The 25210-nt window shown below is 51.0% G+C and overlaps 1 protein-coding gene across 8 annotated transcripts in view; it reads right to left on the reverse strand.

The window, feature by feature from the left end:
- TEX2 (testis expressed 2) overlaps window positions 1-25210 on the reverse strand; it is a 109507-nt gene that overhangs the window by 11881 nt on the left and 72416 nt on the right. For 4 of the 8 annotated variants that reach the window (XM_060202557.1, XM_060202558.1, XM_060202560.1 and 1 more), the window contains exons 7-10: window positions 22804-22950; window positions 17554-17653; window positions 4421-4553; window positions 3197-3268 (exon numbers count right to left, since the gene is read on the reverse strand). In XM_060202557.1, the coding sequence (XP_060058540.1) occupies window positions 3197-3268; window positions 4421-4553; window positions 17554-17653; window positions 22804-22950 (452 nt within the window). The remainder of the gene's footprint in view (window positions 1-3196; window positions 3269-4420; window positions 4554-17553; window positions 17654-22803; window positions 22951-25210) is intronic. The other 4 variants (XM_016190242.2, XM_060202561.1, XM_060202563.1 and 1 more) reach the window with 2 other exon arrangements.

The raw sequence follows: 25210 nt of genomic DNA on the forward strand, positions 1-25210 counted from the left end.
GAGACTCTTCTTCTGCAGGGGAGACCAGGGCTTGAACCCACGTCCTTGTGTACTGTGAGGTGTGTGCTCCACTAGGAGCACCAACCACTTGGCCCCTGGGCTCCTAGTTCTTCAACTTTTAGAAGCTCTTGATGTCTCCAGAAGTGTTGAGTCCAATGGTACATGTGTAGGCATTTTCTGGGCGAAGGCTCCAGGGTTCTCAGGCTCCCATAGGGACCTTTTATGCAAACAAGGGTCAAGCACCCGTTTCTTCCAGGCCTTTTCCTCCCAGATGAGATGCTTTGGGATTCTGTTTCCCATGCTGTTCAAATTAAAGGGCAGGTAAGCACACACTAGTATGTGATTTAATACTCTCACAGGAAGCAGCAGAAATTTTATACCACATTCTGGGGAGACAGTGTAATGGTTCTACAACTGGCTTTCATGCCTGAGGCTCCGAGCTCCCAGGTTCAATACCCAGCACCACCATCAGCCAGAGCTGAGCTTATGTGGAAAAGAAAAAGAAAAAGAGGGAGTTGGGTGGTAGCACAGCAGGTTAAGCGCAGGTGGCGCAAAGCGCAAAGACCGGCGTAAGGATCCCGGTTTGAGCCTCCGGCTCCCCAACTACAGGGGAGTCGCTTCACAGGCGGTGAAGTAGGTCTGCAGGTGTCTGTCTTTCTCTCCCCCCCTGTCTTCCCCTCCTCTCTCCATTTCTCTGTCTTATCCAACAACAATGACATCAACAACAACAATAAAAACTACAACAATAAAACAACAAGGGTGACCAAAAGGGAATAAATAAATATTTAAACATTTTTTAAAAAAAGAAAGAAAAAGAAATGCCTATAGCACATTGGGGCTCGGTGGGGGTGCACACAGGAAAGCACACACACCATCAGGCACAAAGACCAGGGTTCAAGCCCCTGGCCCCCACCCACAGGAAAGTAAGCTTGAATGGCAGAGCAGTGCTAACTGTGTCTTTCCTTATCTCTGTTTTTCCTTACTTTTTCCTGTCTTTTTAAAAGACTTTTTAAAAAATTTTTTAATATTTATTTTATTCCCTTTTGTTGCCCTTGTTGTTTTATTGTTGTAGTTATTATTGTTGTCGTCGTTGTTGGATAGGACAGAGAGAAATGGAGAGAGGAGGGGAAGACAGAGAGGGGGAGAGAAAGACAGACACCTGCAGACCTGCTTCACCACCTGTGAAGTGACTCCCCTGCAGGTGGGGAGCCGGGGTTCGAACCAGGATCCTTATGCCAGTCCTTGTGCTTTGCGCCACCTGCGCTTAGCCTGCTGCACTACAGCCCGACTCCCAAAAGACTTTTTTTAATTCCTTTTTTTAAAAAAGATTTTATTTATTTACTAATGAGAAAGATAAGGAGAGAGAAAGAACCAGACATCACTCTGGTACATGTGCTGCCAGGGATTGAACTCAGGACCTCATGCTTGAGAATCCAGTGCCTTAGCCACTGCGCCACCTCCCAGACCACTCTCTTAATTTTTATGATCTTATTAATTTATTGGATAGACACAGTCAGAAATCGAGAGGAAGGGGAGATAGAGAGGGAGAGAGACAGAGAGACACCTGCAGCCCTGTTTCACCTCTCACAAAGCTTTCCCCCTGCAGGTGGGGACCAGGGACTTGAACCCAAGTCCTTGTGCCCTGTAATGTGAGCACTTAGCCAGGTGTCCCACTGCCTGATCCCCTTTCTCCTTATCTCTACTTCTCCCTATCTCTGTCTCTCACCCTTTATGAAAAAGATAAAATAAATAAGTAAAGGGCCATCTGGAAACAGGAGTGGAATTGTAGGCACCAAACCTCAGAAATAACCCTGATGGGGAACATAAATAAGTAAAATAAAAACATGTCTGTGAGGGCCATCACAATAGCTCACTTGCCTAGTGCACTGCTTTTCCATGTGTGCAGCCCAGGTACTGCTGTCTGCACTGCCTGCAGGGAACCTGGACGCTGTGTAGCTTCTCTCCTACTCTCTCAAACCCATATGAGGACCTACAAGGACACCATCATATTCCTAGAGTGCTCGTTTTCCCACAGTCTCACTTGTCCTGAAACCTCCTCGACCTCTGTCTGGCCGGTCAGAATGTACCTCAAGTCTCGCCAAGAGTCAGGACACAGCAGCCCGAGTGGAGTGAGGGGCAAGGACCCCGGGAATTTGGCTATGGTGGAGCCCCAGCTGCTGTCCCACCCAAGACTCCCCTCTTCTGCCGGACCCCCCAGTGTCCCTGTGCCACGGCGGGGCCACTCCTGAAGGGTTCCTGGCACGAGTGGCTCTGGCTTGCACATGCTCTGGCACGCTGCCGTCAGTCAGCCCTCACCCTCAGTGCTGCTGCTCCTGTCAGCGGCTCTGTCAGCAGCTCTGCTGTCATGAGACTGGACTGGGTGCCCAGTGGCGCCTGGCACTGGGGTGGAGCATCGGGACAGAAGCGAGTCTCACCAGAGGATTAGAGCAGGCCCAGCAATCCAAAGTGGGAAAGTATGAGATTCTTCTTGCCAGGAAAGTCTCTTAAACGTCCTGCTCTACAGTAAACCCTAACCGTGGGATTTACAAAGTGAACCACGTTCCCATACAACTTGATTATAATATCATCTACTGCCTTCTTAAACGCTAAGACAGCAGGAGCCTTCCTCATTATCTACAAAACCCGTATGTCTCCCAGTCCTGGATCCTCTGGGGGCCCCTGCTTGTTTTCCTTCATGCTTCCCTTGATTTATACCCTTTGTTCCTGCATCTGCTGAACTCAACCATTTCAGTGCAACCAGGCCACCTCAACATGCGTCACTTCAAACTATGTCCAGACACACCAGGCCTAGAATGCCAACCCTCCAGCTCCAATACTTTGCCACCAAGTTGCAGACGCTACCATGACGCCAACCTGAGTTCCCTGGGCAGACAACCTCACCCATGTGCCCTGGAACTGCACCTCCCCAGAGCCCTGCCCCACCAGGGAAGGACAGAGAGAGGCTGGGGGTGTGGATTGCCCTGTCAATGCCCATGTCCAGCAGAGAAGCAATGACAGAAGCCAGACCTCCCACCTTCTGCACCCCATAAAGATCTTTGGTCCATGCTCCCAGAGGGATAGGGAAGCTTCCAATGGAGGGGATGGGACAGGGAACTCTGGTGGTGGGAACTGTGTGGAATTGTACCCCTCTTATCCCACAATCTTGTTGATCATGTTAAATCACTAATAAAAATACCTCCTGATCTCAATCCTTTCAGGTCTGTGAAGTGTGCCTTTATGTACAGAATCATGAAGAAAGAACAAGCTTCTTAATGGTGTCACATGGGACGAAACAAAACTCAGCACTTAAAGGGAATGAAATGCCACATGGAGAGTTGATGAATACCACTCACCAGAAAATACAATCCACAGATTGCCGAATCCAAACATATTTTAACAAACAGAAGAAAAATAGCACAGATATAGGTTAGATTGCATGGAGAAGGTGAAATTCTTCACTTATTAACATAGGAACATTTCAGTAAGTGACCTGGATAAATCAGAACGTTCTAAGTTAAAGGACATTCTCGAATTCATGACCCAACTCCCATCCTTGCCATAGTCTGCACGGAAGCAGCCGGTCACAGTATCACAACTAAGCGAAAGGCTCAAAGTCTGCGTCTTCTACTTAGACTCCTAGAAACAAGGCCTGGTGTTTCCCTGTCATCACACTGCTTCGTGCAGAAAGGGCTAAGGATGTGAGAGGCAGACTCTAGTCAGCAATTTTAGTTTGGTATGAACAGTAATAGCAGAACTTGTAGTCAAAAAAGTAGTAAAAGTGAAGCGTGTAAAAGTTCCAGTTTATGCACTCTATAGACAGGAAAGGGAGGGAGGGAGGGAGGGAGAGAGGGAGAGAGGGAGAGAGGACAGAGGAAAGAAAGAAGCAAGCTTCACTAACTAGCTCGAATCCAGGCACTTACTAGATCAGGCAAACTCGGGGCCTCAGAACATTTCCTACAGCGAGACCCGCTGACCTAGCGGAGCAATATTGCATTATTTGAAGAAGGCGCCTCAAAAAACACTTGGGGGTTATGTGTGGCTGCAGGATCAATTGTCTGATTGATTGGCCTGGCCCACACGTTGCAATTTGTGGTTACAAGCTGATGGAGGAACTTTCTGAAAGACAGTTCTCTACACAGAACTTTACTGCACAGAAGAGCCTGCCTGCTGTCCTGAGGTCTGTGGCATATGGGTCACCGATGCTGTGTGCCTCACTGCAGGACTAACATCAGAGGTGGGAACGCCCAGCTTTTGAGGGATGAAACCAGCAACCCATTCCCAAGCCCCTCTGTGAGCCACGAGCACTTGCGGCCACTCACTCGGCATGCGGGGCTCCTGTAACGTCAGAGCTGCTCAGCAAAGGCTGGAGGGAGAGGCTGGCTTCCCCAGACGGGGTTAGTGGATTCATATAGCTCCTTACCCTTCTTTGCCAATTTCTCCAACCTTCAGGGCTTCAACAAGAGGCTCTTTACCTAGTTTGGTCAAATTCATTTTGGTCTCAAGAGTCATCAGAAAGGACCCATTGTAGGACATTTCCAAATCGATCCAGAGTCCTGGAGAAATTGTGAATAAAATAAAATAAAATGTTTTTTTCCCTTCAGAAAAACATGACTATAAACAACTGTATAAAATTTATATTTTATTATCTAAGTAGCCATCCCATTAAAGACTGTCTTACACCTAGTGGAGGTTGTACTGTTGTGTGGGAACCTGTTACACATGTACAAACTATTTTATTTACTGTAAACCATTAATCCCTCAGTAAAGACATAAAAATAGTCTCACACCATCTCCCACCTGAGAGAATGACCTACATCCACAAACCAGGAAATGACAGGTGTTGGAGAGATTGTGGAGAAAGAGGAACACTGCTTTACTGCTGGTAGGAATGCAAACTGGGGCGGTCCCTTTGAAGACTGTAAGGGCGGTCCTTAACACATAAATGGAGTCACCTTATGATCCAGCAATCTCACTCCTGGGCATTTACCCAGTGGACTCTCAAACACTATCAGAAGGGACACCTGCACCTCTATGTTCACAGCTGCATTGTTCACAAGAGCCAAAGAGTGGAAGCAGCCTAAATGTCCATCCACAGAGGACAGGCTACAGGAGTCATGAGTATATGTTCCGGGGAGTACTAGTCTGCAATCTAAAAAGAGGACACTGCGTCCTTCTGGACAAAATGGGTGGGGCTGGAGGTGATGACGCCCATAGAAATAAGCAACGAGATGAAAAGACGACAACCAGATGGTTTCACTCAGATGCGGGATCTAGAGATGATTCACATGAGCTTGTAAAGAAAACAAAAGTTGTCTGTCTGTCTGACTGTCTGCCTACCTCAGTGCATGCAAGAAAAAACTGTGACAGGGAGCTTCTGGAAGTGGTTCAGTTATCCGGCAACTTGTCACCATTCCAGTATCTATTAAGATGGTCCCCAGGCGCTCGGTGCTCGCGTTAGCGCTGGCAGTCTAAGAGAATGTCCGGGTTCTGCTCACATGGAGGGAGAAAACACACGGACAGCAGAAGGAACCGACCTGACCCAGGGCAGAGCCAGGACAGGCCCACCGATTCCCAGTAGACTGGGAGCCAGAGAGGAGCCCAGGGGCTCTGTTGCAAGCTGAGTTACTCTGTAAAGTCACACAAGACCTAATGTCTTTCATAAAATGATCTACTGTTGTGGGAGGAAGTGAGCAGTGATGCAGATTTTGCTTTGTATGATAAGGACAGAGACAACAAAAAAAATTTCTTTTTCTTTCTCCTTGGAATTGCCTAGTCATAGAAACAAATGAATTATTGTTTGATCCCCAGATAACATCAGATAACCACTCTGTATATTTGTCGAAAACCTAGCGAGATCATATTTTATTTTTAAAATAACTTTATTTTCCCTTTTGTTGCCCTTGTTGTTTTATTGTTATAGTTATTGATGTCATTGTTGTTGGATAGGACAGAGAGAAATGGAGGAGGGGAAGAAAGAGGAAGGAGAGAAAGAGAGACACCTGCAGACCTGCTTCACCGCCTGTGAAGCGACTCCCCTGCAGGTGGGGAGCCGGGGGCTCAAACCGAGATTTTTACACCGGTCCTTGCGCTTTGCGCCACCTGCGCTACCGCCCGACTCCTATGAGATCATACCTTAAGCTGCTTTTAGCTTTGTGGAAATTTACCAGGACAGGCAACCAGATGAAGTGCCACTGACCAGCCGTCTAAAATGCAAACAGAGATCAATCCCCTTCCCGGCCGCCTCCACTAGGGTGCTAGGATTCAGCAAGCAGGACTCGCTGTGACTGTCAGACTCAGAGCTCCGTGGTGGTGCGGATGGACTTTCAGTCTAGACGTGAGCCTGCTGGGGGCACTCACAGGTCCTCGGAAGATGAATGACAACATCTGAGTGGAAGCCATGGCCCACACAGGGCGGCGGCATCTTCAGACAGTTACAGTAAGTGGCCTACCCCCAGCCGGCCACCTTAAAAGCTCAGCTGGATCTCAAGGAGCACTAATGGCAGGTTACCTCCCACTCTGTGTTCAACAAATTATGTCTTTTATATCATAGTTGAAAATAATCATTCTTCATGAAAGACTTGGCTTAATTAAACAACATGAAAATCAAATGTGGTTATCTTCTTTGCAGGAATTCATAAAACTGATTTATTTGGGTGGGGTGATAGCATAGTGGTTATGGAAAGGGACTCTCACAGCTGAGGCTCCCAAGTCGCAGGCTCAAGCCCCCGCACCATCAGCCAGAGCTGAGCAGAGCTCTGGTGAAAACAAAACAAACAAAAACTGCTTTATTTTTTGACTACATTAAGCAGTTAAAATCATCTCAGGCTGGGAAGACAGCATAATGGTTATGCAAACAGACTCTCATGCCTGAGGCTCCAAAGTCCCAGGTTCAATCCCCTGCACCACCGTAAGCCAGAGCTGAGCAGTGCTCTGGTGTTTCTCTTTGTCTCTCCCGCTCTGCATCTCTCTCAAAAATAAAATAAATATTAAAAAAAAAAATCATCCCTGGGGGCCGGGTGGTAGCACAGCGGGTTAAGCGCACATAATAAGTGCAAGGACCAGCATAAGGATCCCAGTTCGAGCCCCCGGCTCCCCACCTGCAGGGGAGTCGCTTCACAGGCGGTGAAGCAGGTCTGCAGGTGTCTGTCTTTCTCTCCCCCTCTCTGTCTTCTCCTCCTCTCTCCATTTCTCTCTGTCCTATCCAACAATGACGACATCAATAACAACAACGATAAACAACCAGGGCAACAAAAGGGAAAAAAATAAGCCTCCAGGAGCAGTGAATTTGTAGTGCAGGCACCTAGCCCCAGTGATAACCCTGGAGGCAAAAAAGAAAAAAAAGAAAAAAGAAAGAAAGAAGAATCCTGTGCAGTCTGGGGAAGGGACTAGTGTAGACCCAGGACCAAGTGTGTGCGTGCGAGCAGGGTCTGTTTTCTGTATCACTGCGCATGTCTCGTGAGGCCCACGTGAGGCCTTGCCCAGCTCTGCTTCTCAGTGAGAATACGAGGGTCAAGAAGCACCCGAGGGCTCTAACAGGACCTGTCTGCATTGAGATGAGGGCAAGGAGCCGGTTTTAGCATTAGGTGCAAAGAAAACCTCACTAGTGTGACAATGACCCTGAGGCCTCAGAGCACATACAGCCCAGAGCCAAGACCCCGTTATGTGACGCAGAGCCAGGAGGCTCCCACCTCTCCTGGCTGGAGATGAAATGAAGCTGCGGGGAGGCTGGCTTTCCACCGAGGGCAAGTGCAGTAACAGACCATCCTGCCGCTTCACCGGGGACATCTCACCCTGACCAAGGACCGCCACCCAGGTTCCTGCAGGGCGGAGCAACTGCCTTGTGCTCTTGGCAAACCGTAAAGCTTCACTCAGTGAGACATTTCATTTCAAATGCTTTCTCTAGCCATCTGCTCTTGGGTCAAGGACAGACACCAAAAGTGGGAGGCTAGGATAACTTCTTTAAGTTTATTTATTTATTTACGAGAGAGAGAGAGAGAGAGAGAGAGGGAGAGGGAAAGGGAGAGGGAGAGGGAGAGAGAGAACCAGACATCACTCTGGTACATGCGTTGCCAGGGACTGAACTTAGGACCTCATGCTTGAGAGTCCAGTGCTTTATCCCCTGTGCCACTTTCCGGACCACTAGGATAACTTCTTATGCCTTTCAATAGGAGTAAGGGGCTGGGAAGACTTAAGCTTAATGGTTCTGCAAAAGACTTTTGTACCTGAGGCTCCAAGGTGCCAGGTTCATTTCCCAGCACCACCATAAGCCAGAGTTGAGCAGTGCTCTGGTATTTTTCTGTTTCTCTGTATCTTTCTCTGTCATTAACTACAACAATAAAAAGACAACAAGGGCAACAAAAGAGAAAATAAATTAAAAAAATAATAAAAGAACCTAGAGATTAGGGCTTCCACAAACAGACAGACGCAGGGGAGGAGAACCAAGTGCGAACTTGGCTAAAGGCCTCCCCTCACTGGGAGCCCCACACTGAGAAGACTGCAGGGGCTGAGTGGCACCTGCCTGCCAAATCTCTACACGATGGAGAATGTTCTGAGAAACCAGAAACACATGAAAATGAAACGACGGAAATGGCATGTCAGCCTTCAAGCCAGGACTGTGAGGAGCCCAGAGCCCGCCTTTCTGCCTTGCCCTCTCAGGAGAGAGGAGCCCAGAGCCCGCCTTTCTGCTTTGCCCTCTCAGAGAGGGCAGCTACCACCAGAGGGACGGCACACCTGCTGGATGTTCACTGGGTGTTTAAAAGTAGACATTTCATGGGGCCAGGCGGCGGCGCACCTGGTTAAGTGCTCACATTACAGTGCGCAAGGATCCAAGTTCAAGCCCCTGCTCCCCACCTGCAGGGGGGAAGCTTCACTAGTGGTGAAGCAGGGCTGTAGGTGTCTGTCTGTCTCTCTCCCTGTCTCCCTCTCCCCTCTCAATTCCTCTGTCAATTCACTAGTAAATAAATAAAAGTAATTTTTAAAATAGATATTTTATTTTTCCTATTTTAAAGAGAGAGAGAGAGAGACCACTTATGGTGGTGCAGAGGATTGAACTTGGGGCTCTGGAGCTTCAGGCATGAAAATCTTTTTTCCTAACCACTATGCTGTCTCCTCCACCCATTTATTGGGTTTGTAATGAAAGATATCAAAGCTGAGATGAATCCCGGCCCCCAGGAAATTTCCCGGACCACCCGCTGTGCTAGAGCAAGATGTTAAGATGCGGGCCGGCCGGCCAGGCGCTCCTCAGCACCACTGGGACCCTGGACCACCCGCTGTGCTAGAGCAAGATGCCAAGATGCGGGCCGGCTGGGGGACCCTTCTGCGCTCTCCTAGGAATGAATCTCGTGGCCTCAGAACCAGCGCTAGCATGACCACAGCCGGCCAGCCACTTCACCCAGCCCTCCCCTGCTATCACGGGTGAGGCAATCAGGCTGCGGAGGGAGGGAGAGACCACCCCTGGAGTCCAGCCCGCAGTGCCTCCACATCACGGCGAAGCAGAGCTCTTCACTGGCCTCTCGTCCGCAGATCTGTTCCTCGAAGTACAGTAACCGAGAGGCATCAGTCTCCCTGGAACCGCCACTGGCTGCCCAGAGGAGTTGCTGGAACCAAAAGCCTTGCTCACTTGAACTTGGTTGCTTCTGCCCTGGAGTTACCTGCTTCTCCCCTCCCCTCTACCCGTGCCCATCAGTGTCTGGTTTCTATGCTAGAGTAACACTCTTAACGTGGAACATTTAACCATGTATTACCAAGAACAGACCTTTGGGAGGCTCGGCTCTTGGAAGTGAACACTCAGGACTGCTGTGCTCCTGGCAAACAGACTGGCTCCGTACTGCCGTACTGCTCAAGGTCACCAAGAAAATCAGTATTCTTTGCATCTGTTTGCTTTTAAGATGGCTACATTTTTAGCTTTTCTACTTGAAACTACGTTTCCAGAAACAGTCCTGCCTTGAAAGCTAGTACAGTCACAGACCTCCCTCTTCCTCCTCCCCTAGCCAAGCTCTCTCCGAGGGTGATTTTCCTCGCTGCCCGTAGGATGATCCGGTCACCGTGCGGCTCGGCTCCTGTCTGCACTGAGCCCGGAGTGTGGTGCGTGCGGCGCTCAGCCCTCGCTCACTGCCCTTCTCCTGTCTGAGGTCTGCTCTTCCAAAAAAAAGCCTTGTTTGCAAAGTGACTTTCACCACACTCAGGTAAGTCCACAGACACCTTCTTACCTCAAGACAGGTTTTCAGGAGTCGCCGTTAAAAAAACTGAAGGCAACTGAGAATGAAGTTTCAGGGCACGGCAGGGAGGGCGTCTGCGCACACACCCTGAAACCTGGGAGCAATGCCGTCGCTCAACTATATTCAGTGACTGTGATTGTTTCACTTTAAATAGTCAAAGGAAAAATACATTTGCAAGTGAAGAATTCTCAGCACTGGGTGGGAGTAGACAGCATAATGGTTATGCAGAGACCCTCATGCCTGAGACTCCAGAGTCCCAGGTTCAATCTCCCGCACCCCCTCAAGCCAGGGCTGAGCAGTGCTCTGGTAGAAAAAAAAAAAAAAAAGAATTCTCAGCATTATAGATTTATCCTAATCCATTTACTCATTCCCTTAGTGATGAGTGCTGAGGCAGTCTCTACTGAAAGAGCGCTTTTAGCAGGGCCAGGCAGAGGAGCACCTGGTTGAGCTCACATCACAGTGCGCAAAGACCTGGGTTCAAGCTGCTGGTCCCCACCTGCAGGGGGAAAGCTTCACAAGTGGGGAAGCAAGGTCGCAGGAGTCTCTCTCTCCCCTCGCCTCTCAATTTCTGTCTCTATCTAATAGTAAATAAACAAATAAAAATGTAAAGGTTCACTTTGAGGGATTCACAGCACCTGGGAGTTTGGCCCCTTCGTCCTCTGCACAGCAAGCTGCCCTCAGTCCGCCTTCCTAGCTTGCCAAGGGGGAGACACGCAGTGCCTGTGTCCGCCTAGAGCCGCCACGTATGTCTCCAAGAGGTCACTGTCGCCTCTGGATTCACCTCGCCCCAAACTTCATCACCCTGTGAACTATACTGATTGACATCAGAAGACGACACGGGCCAGATTCTGACAGAAGTTTGGGTCCGACGAGCCTGCAGCGTGGGGACCAGAGTCTGAACAGCTTCCTCTCTGAGGTACTGCTGGCGTCCTGGAGGGGCCTCTCTGTGGATCAGGACTCAGGAAAGGCTGTGGGTCTTCCCTGACTGAGTTGTGACCACAGTCTGTCTCCAACGCCCTTTCCTGAGGATGCAATTCTGCTGTCAGAGTCAAGCAGCCCTTGCCGCGTCACTGCACAGTGCAGGCTATGTCCAAAGCCTGTGACCGGTGCTTTTGTGCCCAGAAGAGGCTAAAAACAGTCCTTATGCTTCACTCTTCCTATGCCAGTGTGCTCTCTCACTTTTTTCTTTGAGTAGGGGTTGGAAAGCTGATGTCTCTCGGAGCTCATACTCTCGGCGTATAAGCAGAGGGAGTGCTCTCATTTCATTCACGGTCTGCACAGGCGCCTGGTCTTGGATTACACGGGACAGAGGACACACGGGGTGAGAGCTACTCAAATGTGTCTGTTCTGGTGGAGGCCACGGACGAGAAAGGAGACCCCTCAAAGAGCAGGAGAGCCGCCCTGGGTGCAGTGGGCTGCCAGCTCTGTTCTCCCATGTAGCTCACCCAGCAGGGAGGTCATGGGCTCACTTCTGCTTTGCTCATCTTCCATTTGGAGCTTGCCTGTCTACCTCTCCCTCCTTCCTTCCTTTCCTTCCTTCACCTGACCCCTGCTCAGCTGTGGTTTATGTGGTGCTGGTGACTGAACCTGAGACCTCAGAGCTGCAGGCAACAAACTATTTCATGATCTCTATGCTATCTCCTTGACCCTCATTTCCAGTTCTGGATTTTCTTTTTAACTTCTGACAGCAATATCATGAACTGTTTCTTTTCAAAATCTTGAACTAGGATGTCTGGCTGAGGTCTTGTGACAAATGTCTGATTTTATGTGACTTTTTTCAAAATCATCTTACTGGGGATTAATGGTTCACAGCACAGTTGCTGACGCGTGGGCAGTTCCCGTCTCAGCACCACAGGTGTCTGCAAACACTCTCGCCCCAGCCTGGGTCTCTTCCACCATCATGCAGCAGGACCCAGAGCCCTTCCCCACACCCTCCCTGCCCCCGTTTTCCAGAGTCATTTGTTTTGGTGCCAAACCAAACCCAGTCCAAGTTTACTTTGTGTTTCCCTTCCCGCTTTTACGTTCCGCCCATGAGTGGGATCACCCATATTCACCCTGCTCTCTCTGGCTGAGCTCACTCAACATGACTCCTTCAAGCTCCATCCAAGATGAGGTGAAGGAGATGACCTCATTATTCTTAACAGCGGAGTAGTACACAGACCACAATGTCCTCAGCCTCAGCAGATGGGCATCTGTTGGTGGGCTGCCTAACTTTCAGGTGCTCCCGAGTCCAAGCTGAGGCCATTCTCCCCTGGGCGTGGTGCCCTCTAAGGATCACGGGGACCCAGCTGTCTGTCTTCATCTGGTGGGATGCCGAGGTTCTGGAGTGGCCACTGGCTTGGCTGTTGGCCTCCTGTCAGCCTATAGGGCCAGGCTTTGCTGAAGCCACTTTGACCTTGGTCGTCAACAAGGCCGCTTTCCCAGCCATCTCTTTGTAGCCTGCTACCTGCAGTTGTCCAGGTTTGCCTCCAAGTGATTCTTGGGATTCTACAGAGGCTAGTGGGGAGCCCACTGGTGTCTGCCCTTGGTGAGGGTGGAGTGGCACAGGCAGGTGACAGACAGGTTGGCTGACTCCAGGTTTCTGTGATACCCACAGGGCAAAGTACCTTCAGTGCCCACACCGAGTGAATGTACCAGGCACTATGGAATAAGGCTCAGAAGAGGAGCCATAAATAGCTGGCACTGCCAATCACGACCAAGGGCATCTCTGATGACAGGCCAGGTTCCTCCTCTTGTGGGACATGGCAATTGATCCACAGTATCTGGGGCTTTCCGTTGAAACCTGGGCTATTATTGGACATGTATATTTCTACTTTCCCTTATTCTGATAGAGACAGAGAGAAACAGACTCCTGCAGCAGAGTCCCAGCACTTGAGAAGCCTGCCCTCCTGTGAGTGGGGCAGGGGCTCACACCAGCTCGCAGCACAGTGACTTACGCGCCCTGCCAAGGAGCACCTCATGGGCCTGAGCTGCCGTCGGATACAGGCAAGGCCGCCCAGCAGTCTTCATGGTGGACTCTCAAGGGCCACTGCGGCAGACGTCCTGAAAGCCGCATCTGCCTGAGCCTGCTGACGCCCTACGAGCACTCCGCTAAGGTCCTGGGTCCCAGGCACAGAAGATCAAAATGTGGTCGACAGAAGAGGTCCCTCAGGCTCCCCATTCAGGCCTTCCAGAGAAACATCGGCCACCCGTGTCACTGAGCATGGACACCGAATCTCCATCTTGACTGTGAGGGAGGCACTACTCTGTCAGCACCTGAGGGGTGAAGAAAGCTGGGTCTCGAGTGGCCAGAAATGCCCCGAGCTTCACCACAGGAAGGTGAAGGCGCAAGGCCCAAGGGCAGGTGAGAGTTCACAGTGAGGAGCTGTGGAGAGGCCAGCGACTTGCCAGAGGTCTCTCAGCAGCCGCTCCTCCCCATCCTCTTCACAGCAGGGCCAGGCAGGCAATCTGCCTGCCCTTTCAAATCAAAATGACCAGTCTGGCCAATTCTCCCAGGGTTAGAAAAAAGGGTGGAGTGAGGGGGAGAGACGGAGAGAGAGAGCTCGCACGCTGTACATTCTACAGTCATCTTGTCCATAAGCAACAACAACAAAAAGATTGGGAGAACATACCAAAAAATACTGAGGATGTCTTCCTTTTTATTCTATTTTTAAAAGAATTTATTGATTTATTCATGAGAGAGATGGGAGGAGAGAAAGAACCGGACATTACTCTGGTACATGGGCTGCCGGAGATCAAACTCGGGACCTCATGATTGAGAATCCAGTGCTTTATCCATTGCGCCACATTCCAGACCATTCCATTTATTCTAAACACCCGGCCCCTACAATGAGTCCTGGCTGGCTAAGCGTGAGAGCCAACACGGCCCCAACAGAGCGGGAGCATGGCTGAGAGGTGGCTGGAGGGCCGGGGAGGACAGCCCTGAGGCAGCAGCCTTGCCGGGGAAGCCTGGCCCGGGGAGAGAGGTGGCGAGGCCCTCCGGAGCAGCCTGTGTGTGGGGGGGCGGTGGCCCAGACTTACCCCAGTTAGAGGGGCTGTGCGTGGAGGTGTCCCCAAGGGACAGGTCCTCCTCCGGTCACCTGAAGTCGGCAGCCACTTGACTCTGGGACTCAGACAGGCTGGTGGTGACCAGCACGCATGGGCTTATTGAGGAAACCCCGTGGCAGGGCTGCGTAAGGAGCCAAAAGCAAGCTCTTCTCCCGTCCACTCTTAGCCTACTGCGTGTGTGCTGCAGGGCTAGGGCACCGGACGTGCGTGTGTGCTGCGGGGCTAGGGGACCGGACATGCATGTGTGCTGCGGGGCTAGGGGACCGGAGGGCGCGGTCGCCTTGCAGACCTGAGCAACAGCAGCATGAGGGCCACAGCGGCCGGCAAACGGCGTCCCCAGAGCGCGTCCTGGACCAGACGCCACCAAGTCTTAGCCCACTCGGGTCTCAGACACCCGCCAGTATCCCACTCGAGGTGACAGAGCTTGTTCAGAGTGGTAGAGCTCTGACGGTCACCAGCCCTAAGTCGCACCGGAGCCACCACCGCTCACCTGAAGAACAGCATCTCTGGGACAAGACCGCCAGCCGGTCTGGCCACAACTTCCCCTTAGCCAGCCGTCCCCAACAGACAGGCACAAGTCCAAGACAGACAAAGTGGGTGGGGATCCCACAGGAAAGCCTGCGCTAGGGCGGCTGAGGAGGCTCCATCCCGGGCTGCTTCTCCCTGCACGGTGAGCCCTGCGCCTCCAGGCAACCCTAGCAAGGCCGCCCTGGGGTCAAGGCCCCTGCACGGACAGCTGCCTTCAGAGCAGCGGGGTGCAAAATGACCATTTCCTTCATTCTCACTTCTGTTTTATCAGCACAAGTCTTTGCAAACTTGGAAAAACCTCATTTGATCCAACTCTCAACCCCCCCACTTCAAGTCTTTCTGGATTTATGCTCCCTGGTTACATAAGCAGGCGGGTCTCCACAGCTGGCCTGAAGGGAGTTAAATCAGCTGCCAAAGCTTTGATCTACAGAGAAACGTCTCACTGTAGCTCCTGCTCCAGAGGGACAGGACAGAAACCCCAGACTTCGGTGCTTGTGGATTTCACTCAGAGTCTGACCAGAGCTGCCTGGGAGGCAGCGGAATTCAGAGCCACAGGGGCACTTAACAGACACTCCGAAACCCTGCTGAGGCCCTTCTCTCCTCTGCTCAGGCATTTCTAATCCAACAAAGGCCAGCCCTAAGGTAAGAGATCACTAACACATCATAAACAGTACACACAGGAAGTCGGACGGTAGCGCAGCAGGTTAAGCACACGTGGCGCAAAGTTCAAGGACCGGCGTAAGGATCCCGGTTCAAGCCCCTGGCTCCCCACCTGCAGGGGAGTCACTTCACAGGCGGTGAAGCAGGTCTGCAGGCGTCTATCTTTCTCTCCCCCTCTCTGTCTTCCCCTCCTCTCTCCATTTCTCTCTGTCCTATCCAACAACAGCAATAACAACAATAACTACAACAATAAAAAAACAAGGGCAACAAAAGGGAATAAATAAATAAATATTAAAAAAAAAAAAAAACCAGTACACACACTTATCACTTGCCCTCTTCAAGCCTGACACTGGCTGATCACTGCTCAGCTCACTACAAGTCAACCCGAAAGAGGCGAAGAGCAAAGGCAGCCCAGGGCCCGCTGAGTCCTCTTACACAGGCCAAGAAGCCCGCACTACGGTGCAGGTGAAGCAGGTGAAGCTGGGTCAGGTGGTGGCGTACCCAGTGGAGTCACGTGCTACAAAGTGTAATTCTCTCTCTCCTAGCAAATAAAATAGGAAAAAAAGGAAAGGAGAAAATGGCTGCTGGGATCAGTGGGTTCACAGTGCCAGCACGGAGCCTCAGCGGTAACCCCAATAACAACAACAACGAACCATTTATTTATGGACAAAATTAAGTGGCTGCAATTGGTCCAACATGTAGGTGGGCTTCTGGGTTGGCAAATAATACTCTGGTCTGTTTGTTCTCTGAAATTAGTGTGATGCTAACAACATGGAAAGATGGACTTAGTGTCAGCAAAATACTGCTAGAAAGGTCTATTAGACTTGTGAACTGAATGAGAAAAAAAAAAAACCTTTCTGTTGTTATTTTCATGGCTACAACACAGAAAATGTCAGGAAATATGTATAATTCAAGAACCACCTGATACAGCCATACAGAGATAAAAACACAGTCTCTAACCCCTACAGAGCAAATATCATCCTCTTCAAGACTCGTGATTTTTCTCCCCAGCCTTGTTCCCGAACCCCTCCTCTGAGGAAAGGGGGCATGGGCGTCTGAAACAGGCTGCCACAGGGAGCAGACCTTTTTCGTCTGCTGTGGACTGTTCTTGCCAACCTGGTTCACTACTTTTCACCAAGCTTCTGCGTTTGGCGAAATGTTTCATCAGGACCTTTTAAAACCATGGGCCCCAAACACCGCACGGTCTGTTTAAGCTCACTCCGATCTCTCTGCACACATTCTAAGGCAGCCTCCCCTCCCCTGCGCACAGCAGGTGCTATGGAGTACTGTGTGAATACCTTAAGAATCTCACCTGAGACCTTGCCTTCAACAACCATTCCTAAAAATACGGCTGATAAAAGTCACGTGTCAGTGACTTAACCAAGCGCCTATGAGCAGTGGCAAAGCACAGCAAGGTCAGAGACTCTACGCACCTAGAACTTGGGGCAAGGAAGTCACGTGAACGCACACTAGGAAAGACGTCTGCTCCGGTGAGAGCCCAGGGTCAGAGCTGACATGCGTGTGTGGGGCTCCAGAGGCTGAGCTCCGACCCCCGCGTCTCTCACCTGGAGGGGCTGGAGCCGCCAGGGCCGTCTTCTAAACGGCACAAACCCCCAGGAGCCCCATCAACTGGCACGAGGGCCTCTCTGGGCCGGAGGAGGGCCCGTGAGGACTGAGAAGCCAGGATTCTGGAGGGCAGTCCCAGTCTATTCAGCTTAACAGCGGGGCTGTTAGGGGCCAGGCTGCGACGCGCTTGGTTAGGCGCACACACTACAGTGCGCGCGAGCCTGGGTTCAAGCTCCTGACCCCCACCTGCAGGGAGGAAGCTTCACGAGTGGTGAAGCAGGGCTGTAGGTGTCTCTCTGTCTCGTTCTCTATCTTCCCTGCCCATTTCAATTTCTCTCTCTCTATCCAGTAATAAGTAAAATAAAGTGATTTTAAAAAAAGGAACAAGGTTAAAAAAAGAAGACGGATGGGCTATTAACAAAGCACATCAAGGTGAAATAGATGGTTTAACCCCCTCCCAGCACAAAGGCGCGGCATCCACATCTTAGCATTCGCCTAAATGGCCGGTTCCTCTCTAGAATCAAGGGAGCGTTACCTTGGTGATCAGCATAAGGCTTGAAGGCCTGCAGGATTTTTGGCACAGCTACCCCCATGTCAAGTTCCGTCAGAGTTAACTCATTCATAAAGTAGGGGAGCTGGAGAAGAAAAGTAAACAATGAGTGAGCCGTTAGTACCCTTGGAGCTGTTAGAATTCAACATACTCTAAGAGGGAATGACAGTTAAGACTTTGGGACATGTTTATTTCAATCAAAAGTTAGCTTCTATGAGAGAGCAAGAGAGAAGAGAGATGAGAGACAGCACCACACAGCCCTGCACATCCGGCACTGGGCTGAACTGTGCTCCCCGCTGAGCTGTCCCCATGGTTTACCCCAGATCCACTGACAAGACATCACATGCCACAGGCAGGGCAGTGGGGAGCCAGCGGCCCCTATGCACATGGGGTTTCAGGAAGCAGAAACAGACAGACAAGCAAATGATTTAGCTTCAGTGAGTGATTAGTGCTACGAAGAAAATAAAGTGGGTGAAGAAAGGGACAGAGGAGGCCTGGGCATGGGAGAGGCTGGCTGTTTTGGCTAAGGAGGTCGGCCAAGGCTTCCGTGGCGAGTGGCATTAGACCAGAGGTTAGTCATGCCAGTCAGGTTACTAATACATGGGGGGGGGGGGGGCTCCAGGGTGAGAAAAAGACCTCTCTGAGCTAGGAATGGAGTGGCAAGCCTGAAACATGAATTACAGTCCCTGCGAAAGATCCCACCTCCTGGGACCACGCCATGCACTCTCCTCTGCTATCGTGTCAGGGTTCTCCCAGAACCAAGAAGCTGGTCTGTGTGGACTGTCGTGTCCCCTGGATTTCGGCTGGGGTGGGGGGCAGTGGCGCACCAGGTTCAGCGCACAGTAAGGGGCATAAGGACCCGCATAAGGACATCGGTTCGAGCCCCCGGCTCCCCACCTACAGGCGGAAACTTCACAAGCAGGTCTGTGGGTGTCTTGTCTCTCTCACTCCTTCTCTCCCCCCTCGATTTTTCTGTCCTATCTGATAAAAATGGGGAAAAAAGGCTGCCAGGAGCAGTGGGTTCACAGGGTTGGCACTGAGCCCCAGCAATGACCCTGGAAGCAAAACCAAGGAAGACACAGGGAGGGTGTTGCTGGTGTCATGTTCTCTCCCTGTGCTGAGGTCACCGCTCCTGCCAGACAGGCGCTGTCCACACAGCAAACTGTCCCAGCGTCTGTCCCTTCAGGGTGACAGACCCCCACTGCTGCACCGTCCTTTCTCTGGGTTCATTCATATGGTGCTCTGGCTTATGGCAGTCCTGGGGATTGAACTGGGGCTGTCTGGTGCCTTAGGCATGAAAGGCTTTTGGCATAACCATTATGCTGTCTCCCCAGCCCGATAAACCTTCCCTTTAACAAAGTCTCCCTTCAAGTTACCCCACTGCATATGCCACCTGCCTCTACTGACCAGTAGGAATTATTCTAAAGGAAATAAGAGTACTAGAACCAAGCTTAGAAATTCCTACCTCTCAGGAGTTGGGCGGTAGCACAGTGGGTTAAGCGCATGTGGCGCAAAGCGCAAGGACCGGTAAGCATCCCGGTTCGAGCCCCCAGCTGCCCACCTGCAGGGGAGTCGCTTCACAGGCAGTGAAGCAGGTCTGCAGGTGTCTCTCTTTCTCCCTCTCTGTCCTCCCCTCTGCTCTCCATTTCTGTCCTATCTAACAATGATGACACCAATAACAACAATAATAATTACAACAAAAAATCAACAAGGGCAACAAAAGGGAAAATAAATAAATACATAACTAAATAACTAACTAACTAAATAAAAGAAATTCCTACCTCTCCTCAAGACCCTAAAATCAGGCATTTTCATTCACCTAGACGGATCTATGTGTAAGGGTATTTTATTATTACTGCCATTGTTCACCACCAAGGTTACCACTGATAAGTATGTTTCTTAAAGTGAAAATTTTAAGTATTTTTATTTACTTACTATTGGATAGAAACAGAGATGTTGAGAGGGGAGAGGGAGATAGAGAGGGAGAGACATAGATACCTGCAGCCTTGCTCCATTCACCACTTGTGAAGCTTCCCCCTGTAGATGGGGGCCAAGGGCTTAAACCCGGGTCCCTGTGCACTGTGATGTGTGTGCTTAACCAGGTGCACCACCGCCTGGCTCCCTAAAGTGACATCTTTAGGGTCTGGTGAGATTGTTCAGTGGGCAGAGCAGACCCCTTTACCACGTGTGTGACCCAGGTCCAACCCCTGGCACTCAGGAGATGCTGCAGTGTCTGTCTGTCTGTCTGTTTCTGAGTGAAAATGTTGCCGCAGGGCATCTATGATCACCCAGTTTCACACAAACAAAAAAGTTTGCTAGAAGGTGAGAAGAATGGGAGTCCCTCTTCACTGTCCTCTCAACTGTCTGGTCTGTGTTCCTATTTCCTGAACGAGCAGCTGTGCCCCTGCTCCTCTGCAAGGCTCCTGCACAGGCCGGGCCTTCACACGGCAGAGTCTGACAGACGCCTTTCCTACACCCCAAACTGCTCACTACTGCAGCTTTCAATACCGCTTGTCATCTGGCAGCCCCCTTCTTTGTCTTCCTCCAGAATTCTCTTATTCTCATGCTCTCCAGAGATCTGGGCCACGGCGGGGGTGGGGGCTGCTCAGGAGGGTCTCAGGTGAGTAAGTAGGAAACCAGACACGGATGGCCCCTCCTGCCCCGCTCGCTGGCAGTTAGACCTCCCCTGCCCCGAGTGAGTCTCTCTCTCACAGACACACGCACACAGACACAGTCCTTTCTGTCTACTGTCATTCTAATGCCCAGTTTCAGAAACAGGTGGGTTTCTATGGAAACAAGGAGACACTGTGCCAGGAACAAATACAGACGCAGCAGGAATACACTGTCCCTTCCTTCCAGCCTCCCACCCCATCCCACTCTACACCCTGCAGTCTGCACAGAGTAGAGGCGGGACCTGAGAGAGGACCAGAGGAGGAGAGGATGGGAGGAACATGTGTGTCTGTCTGTGTATGTGTCTGTGCGTGCCTCTGTGAGAGAGACTCGGGGGCAGGGGAGGTCTAACTACCAGCGAGCAGGGAAGGAGGGGCCATCAGTGTCTGGTTTCCTACTTATTTACCTGAGACCCTCCCTCAGCAGCCCCCACCCCACCCCCACCCCTGCCGTGGTCCAGATCTCTGGAGAGCATGCAGCTTCATTCCCCCTGCAGAAGACAGGAAAGTCTACACCTCCATTTGCTCTTCTCAGTCAACAACTTTCCTCCCACCCAGAGGGTGAGACGGGAGGCACGCGGCCCATGGGAGGCAAGCTGCTCCAGGTTCTGCAGTAAGCCCGAAGAGCCTCGGGCACAGGGGCCGGTCTCGGGTCTGTGGGGCTGTGGAAGATGCAGCAGCGTCTGCTGACACAGGTGCAAGAGCTCACAGCCTCTGGGGCCCCCAAATGGTGCTGGGGCCCTCACTGGGGCCAAGAAGGCTGTAAGCCCATCCCTGCACACCGGCTACACTCGGCGTGCTCTTCCTGACACGAGTCTCAGCCGCCAGGGCCAACAAGGATCTCTCTGTGTCTGGGGACAGCAGCTCCTTGTCAGTCCAGGCTTCCCCGGTCACTCTGCCCCCGACTGCCCATTAACCAACACTCACCACTAGGCTTAAGGGGGTCTCTCTCAGGGACACTTGCGCCTTCTGCAGGTGGCGGCATGTCAGGATCCGAGTAAAAGCCTGAAGTTTCCCCGCTTCCTTCACTGCCAGGCTCCTGTGTTGGCAGGAGACTCCATGTGGCAGCACCTCAGCCAGGGACAGGCCCTGAGGCTGGCAGTGAAGGGCACAGTCTCACTTTTGGACATCTGGTCCTGCTGGGTTTGGGGCCTATCTGTACAACCCCCCGCCCTATGTCTCTGTGCTTATGGGGGCAGGCGGAGAAAGAGAAACAGACCAGAGCACTATTTAGCTCTGGCATATACAGAATCGAGCCTGGGGGCTGCACAGGTCCTTGCGCTTCATACTACATGCGCCTGAGCTGGTGTGTTACCCCCTGCCCCTGTACGTGTGAATATAACTACCTCAGCTAAGTTTTCTAGCCTGAAAGTCCTCGAACTCTCTGAAGTCATGAGCTGAATTTTCTTTTCACATAGTTTATTGCTCTTCCTTTCTTCCTTTCTTTCTTAAATATTTACTTATTTATTCCCTTTTGTTGCCCTTGTTATTTTATTGTTGTAGCTCTTATTGTTGTTGTTACTGATATTGTTGGATAGGACAGAGAGAAATGGAGAGAGGAGGGGAAGACAGAGGGGGAGAGAAAGACAGACACCTGCAGGCCTGCATCACCGCCTGTGAAGCGACTCCCCTGCAGCCCTACAGGTGGGGAGTTGGGGCTCAAACCTGCTGTTCTTTCTTTTTTTTTTTTTAGTTATTATCTTTATTAGATAGGGGTAGCCAGAAATTGGAAGGGGGAGATAGAGAGGGAGAGAGACAGATACCTGCAGCCCTGCTTCACTACTTGTGAAGCTTTCCCCCTCCAGGTGAGGACTGGGAGCTCAAACCCAGGTCTTTGCACACTGTAATATGTGCTCTCAACCAGGCACACCACCACCCGGCCTCATGAGCAAAAGTTTCTATCATTGCATTTTTCTAGGGAGAGAATCCATCTGTTTCTGCTTCTGAAAGGTATCTATTAACCCCAAAGACCCACTGACTCAGGCTACTGTCCATGCAGGCTCTCAGTGAAGACCTGGAGACGAAACTGATTCCCTTTGGTCTTTACTGAACCAAAAACTGACCTCTAGTAAGCTAAACAAAGTTTCCTGACTGGCCAAGGCATTGCTAGCTGGACATCAATGCAACACTTAAAGTTCCTTAATGCAGTTTCGACTCTTTTCCCAGCGGACCTAGATGGGCCCCAGACAAAGAGAGAGCCCCAAATAAGACATGGCCAGAAGTAAAGGTCAAAGCAGACACATTTAGAGAGCAGTGGTGACTCGCCAGCTCTGAGAGGGAGCATGGCTGAGAAAGAGGCGGACGCAGTCTGGTGCCGGGGCCTCACGCCTCCCCAAAGCCACCTCGGGACTGTCACCTAGACGGACGACAGTCAGGTCAGCACAAGGGGAGAGGAGACGGAGAAGCTCATTTGCTTTCCAGATGCAGTGCAGTCCAGATACAGCCTGGTAACGAGTCTCGGTACACGCTGTAAGCTGCCACCGGTGCCGCTGTGTACTCAGGCTGGCATGCTGCAAGAATTAAGAAGTGTGAGCAATGACAAGTTGACTATCTGAAAAAGTGGTACCTTTATTTTGCTGAGTTTCATCTGGATTTTCTTCGACACCAGATCGGACCAGTATTTCTCTCCCAGGAAGTCCCAGAACATCCTGCCAAGCAAGGCATTCACCCAGGCTTCCTGCTCTTCCTCCTCAGAGGGCTGGGATTCTGGCAACTGGCAAAGGAAAAAGGACCAAAATTAGCTGGGAAACAACTGCTGAACGAGACAGGTGCTGGTTTTTATAAAGCCACCCAAGGTCCTTCCCTTTGCAGGAGGCGATGCTGAGTCATCTTCCCTCCCTAGAAATTACTAGTCCCACACGACGTGAGTGAATCAAAAGGGGAGAAGCAAAAAGCCACTGTCACAGATTAAAAAACGACTCCCTTTTTTCTGCTTTCCAGCAGTCCCCCTGCAGACTGTAGCATCTCATACAAGCAGGTAAGCTAACTGGTCTGACCGCCAATCCCTGGCTCAGTGCAAACTTTCTCAATGACTCAGGCCATTAAATGCTTGTCCACCTTCCTGTCAGAGGCCTCCTGGAAACACAATGAAAACTGGCCCTCATGAGGCGGCCCTAGACTTTCCCAGTGCCAGGGACTCTCTGGGCAAGGGGCTTGGGCAGGGGTGCTCAAAAACACCAGTGCAGATCAACAACAGTACAGAATGTTCCAGCCCCCGGAGGGAGGCCGGACAACATACTCTGTGCTCCACCTGAGGAAGCTGGGTCCTGATACTGGGGCAGCTTGGAACGTTCCTACTCAGGATCACAGAATGTGAGCTCAGATCTACAGGGATGCAGAGGTCACACAGGCTCCTAAGCTGAATATGGGCCCCAGATCACATCAAATCCATGGGGTTTACAGTCAACAATATTTATACCCCTTTCCCATATTTGGGAGCTACTCTCTTCCCTGATCCAGCTTTCTGGTCCTTTTTCCAGCCATGACACCATCTCCCCAGACAATAACTTGGATCCACCTGCATATCAGATTTCAGGCTCAGAGAGAAAAAAACAAAAACAACTAGTATAGCCACAGGCCCATTGGAATATAACTAAAATATGCCTACTAGTTATCTACAAAACGGAGACCCCCGCCCCCAACTTTTTATCTGCACTACTCCAGCCTTTAGGTTAATGATTAGTCAACAAATTGTTTGGCTTTATATGTTAACTCTCTTTTCAGCCACCAAGTTCCCGATGCTACCATGATGCCAAGCAGACTTCCCTGGGCAGACAACCCCACCAATGTGTCCTGGAGCCCTGCTTCCCCAGAGCCCTGCTCCACTAGGGAAAGAGAGAAGCAGGCTAGGAGTATGGATCCACCTGTTAACACCCATGTTCAGCGGGGAAGCAGTTACAGAGCCAGACCTTCCACCTTCTGCATCCCACAATGACCCTGGGTCCATGCTCCCAGAGGGATAAAGAATAGGAAAGCTGTCAGGGGAGGGGATGGGATACGGAGTTCTGGTGGTGGGAATTGTGTGGAGTTGTCCCCCTCTTATCCTATGATTTTGCCAGTGTTTCCTTTTTATAAATTAAAAAAAAAAATGCCAGTGCCTGGGTCCTATGCCCAGAGGTACAGCTGTAAGTGGGTATCAGAATTCTCAGAAGCTTCTTCACTGATACAAGGAACACAGGTGCTGGATTAGGGAGAATTCCGTTCACAAATTTCATTAAGTACCTACGGCTACTTTCTCTTACCTAGTCCAGGGAGATACCCTGGGCCCTAGTGGTACTTAGTGCGACCATCGGAATACACCTCAACACCTGTCGTGGCAACTGTGTGAAATGAGGGCAAGAACAAGCCCGTGGGAGCCTCCACTTCCCCACAGCTGATTATCAGCCTCCTGGACTATTAGCTTCCTGCCTGGAGGAGATCAGGGTAGGAGCAGAGGGAGAAGCAATGGTGACATTAACTGCCGGTGGAGTGAGGAGAAAAGTCAAGTACCTGATCATTATAACAACAACTATCATTGTCATCTCCACTGTCCAGAGACCCAACACCAGGCCCTGTGCTAAGACCACTTCTCAGATCCCTCACTCACATCGCATGTTACCACAGAAAGTCACAACTCTTATTTCAGGGACGAGAAGAGAGATGGCGAGCCACGGGCCTGCCTGAGCACAGCCTGACTCAGAGCTGCTTTCCGGAGGGTGGGCGGACCAGCCTCGGCCGTGACAGACATTCCTCTAAGCCCAAGTCTCTAATTAGACTAGAGCCTTATAGAAACAATTAGCCAGGAGTCGGGCGGTAGTGCAGCGGGTTAAGTGAAGGTGGCACAAGGCGCAAGGACCGGCGTAAGGATCCCGGTTCGAGCCCCCGGCTCCCCACCTGCAGGAGAGTCACTTCCTAGGTGGTGAAGCAGGTCTGCAGGTGTCTGTCTTTCCCTCCCCTCTCCATTTCTCTCTGTTCTACCCAACAACGATGACATC

The sequence above is a fragment of the Erinaceus europaeus genome, chromosome 12 (assembly GCF_950295315.1).
Source record: "Erinaceus europaeus chromosome 12, mEriEur2.1, whole genome shotgun sequence".
In the NCBI taxonomy this organism is placed as follows: Eukaryota; Metazoa; Chordata; class Mammalia; order Eulipotyphla; family Erinaceidae; genus Erinaceus; species Erinaceus europaeus.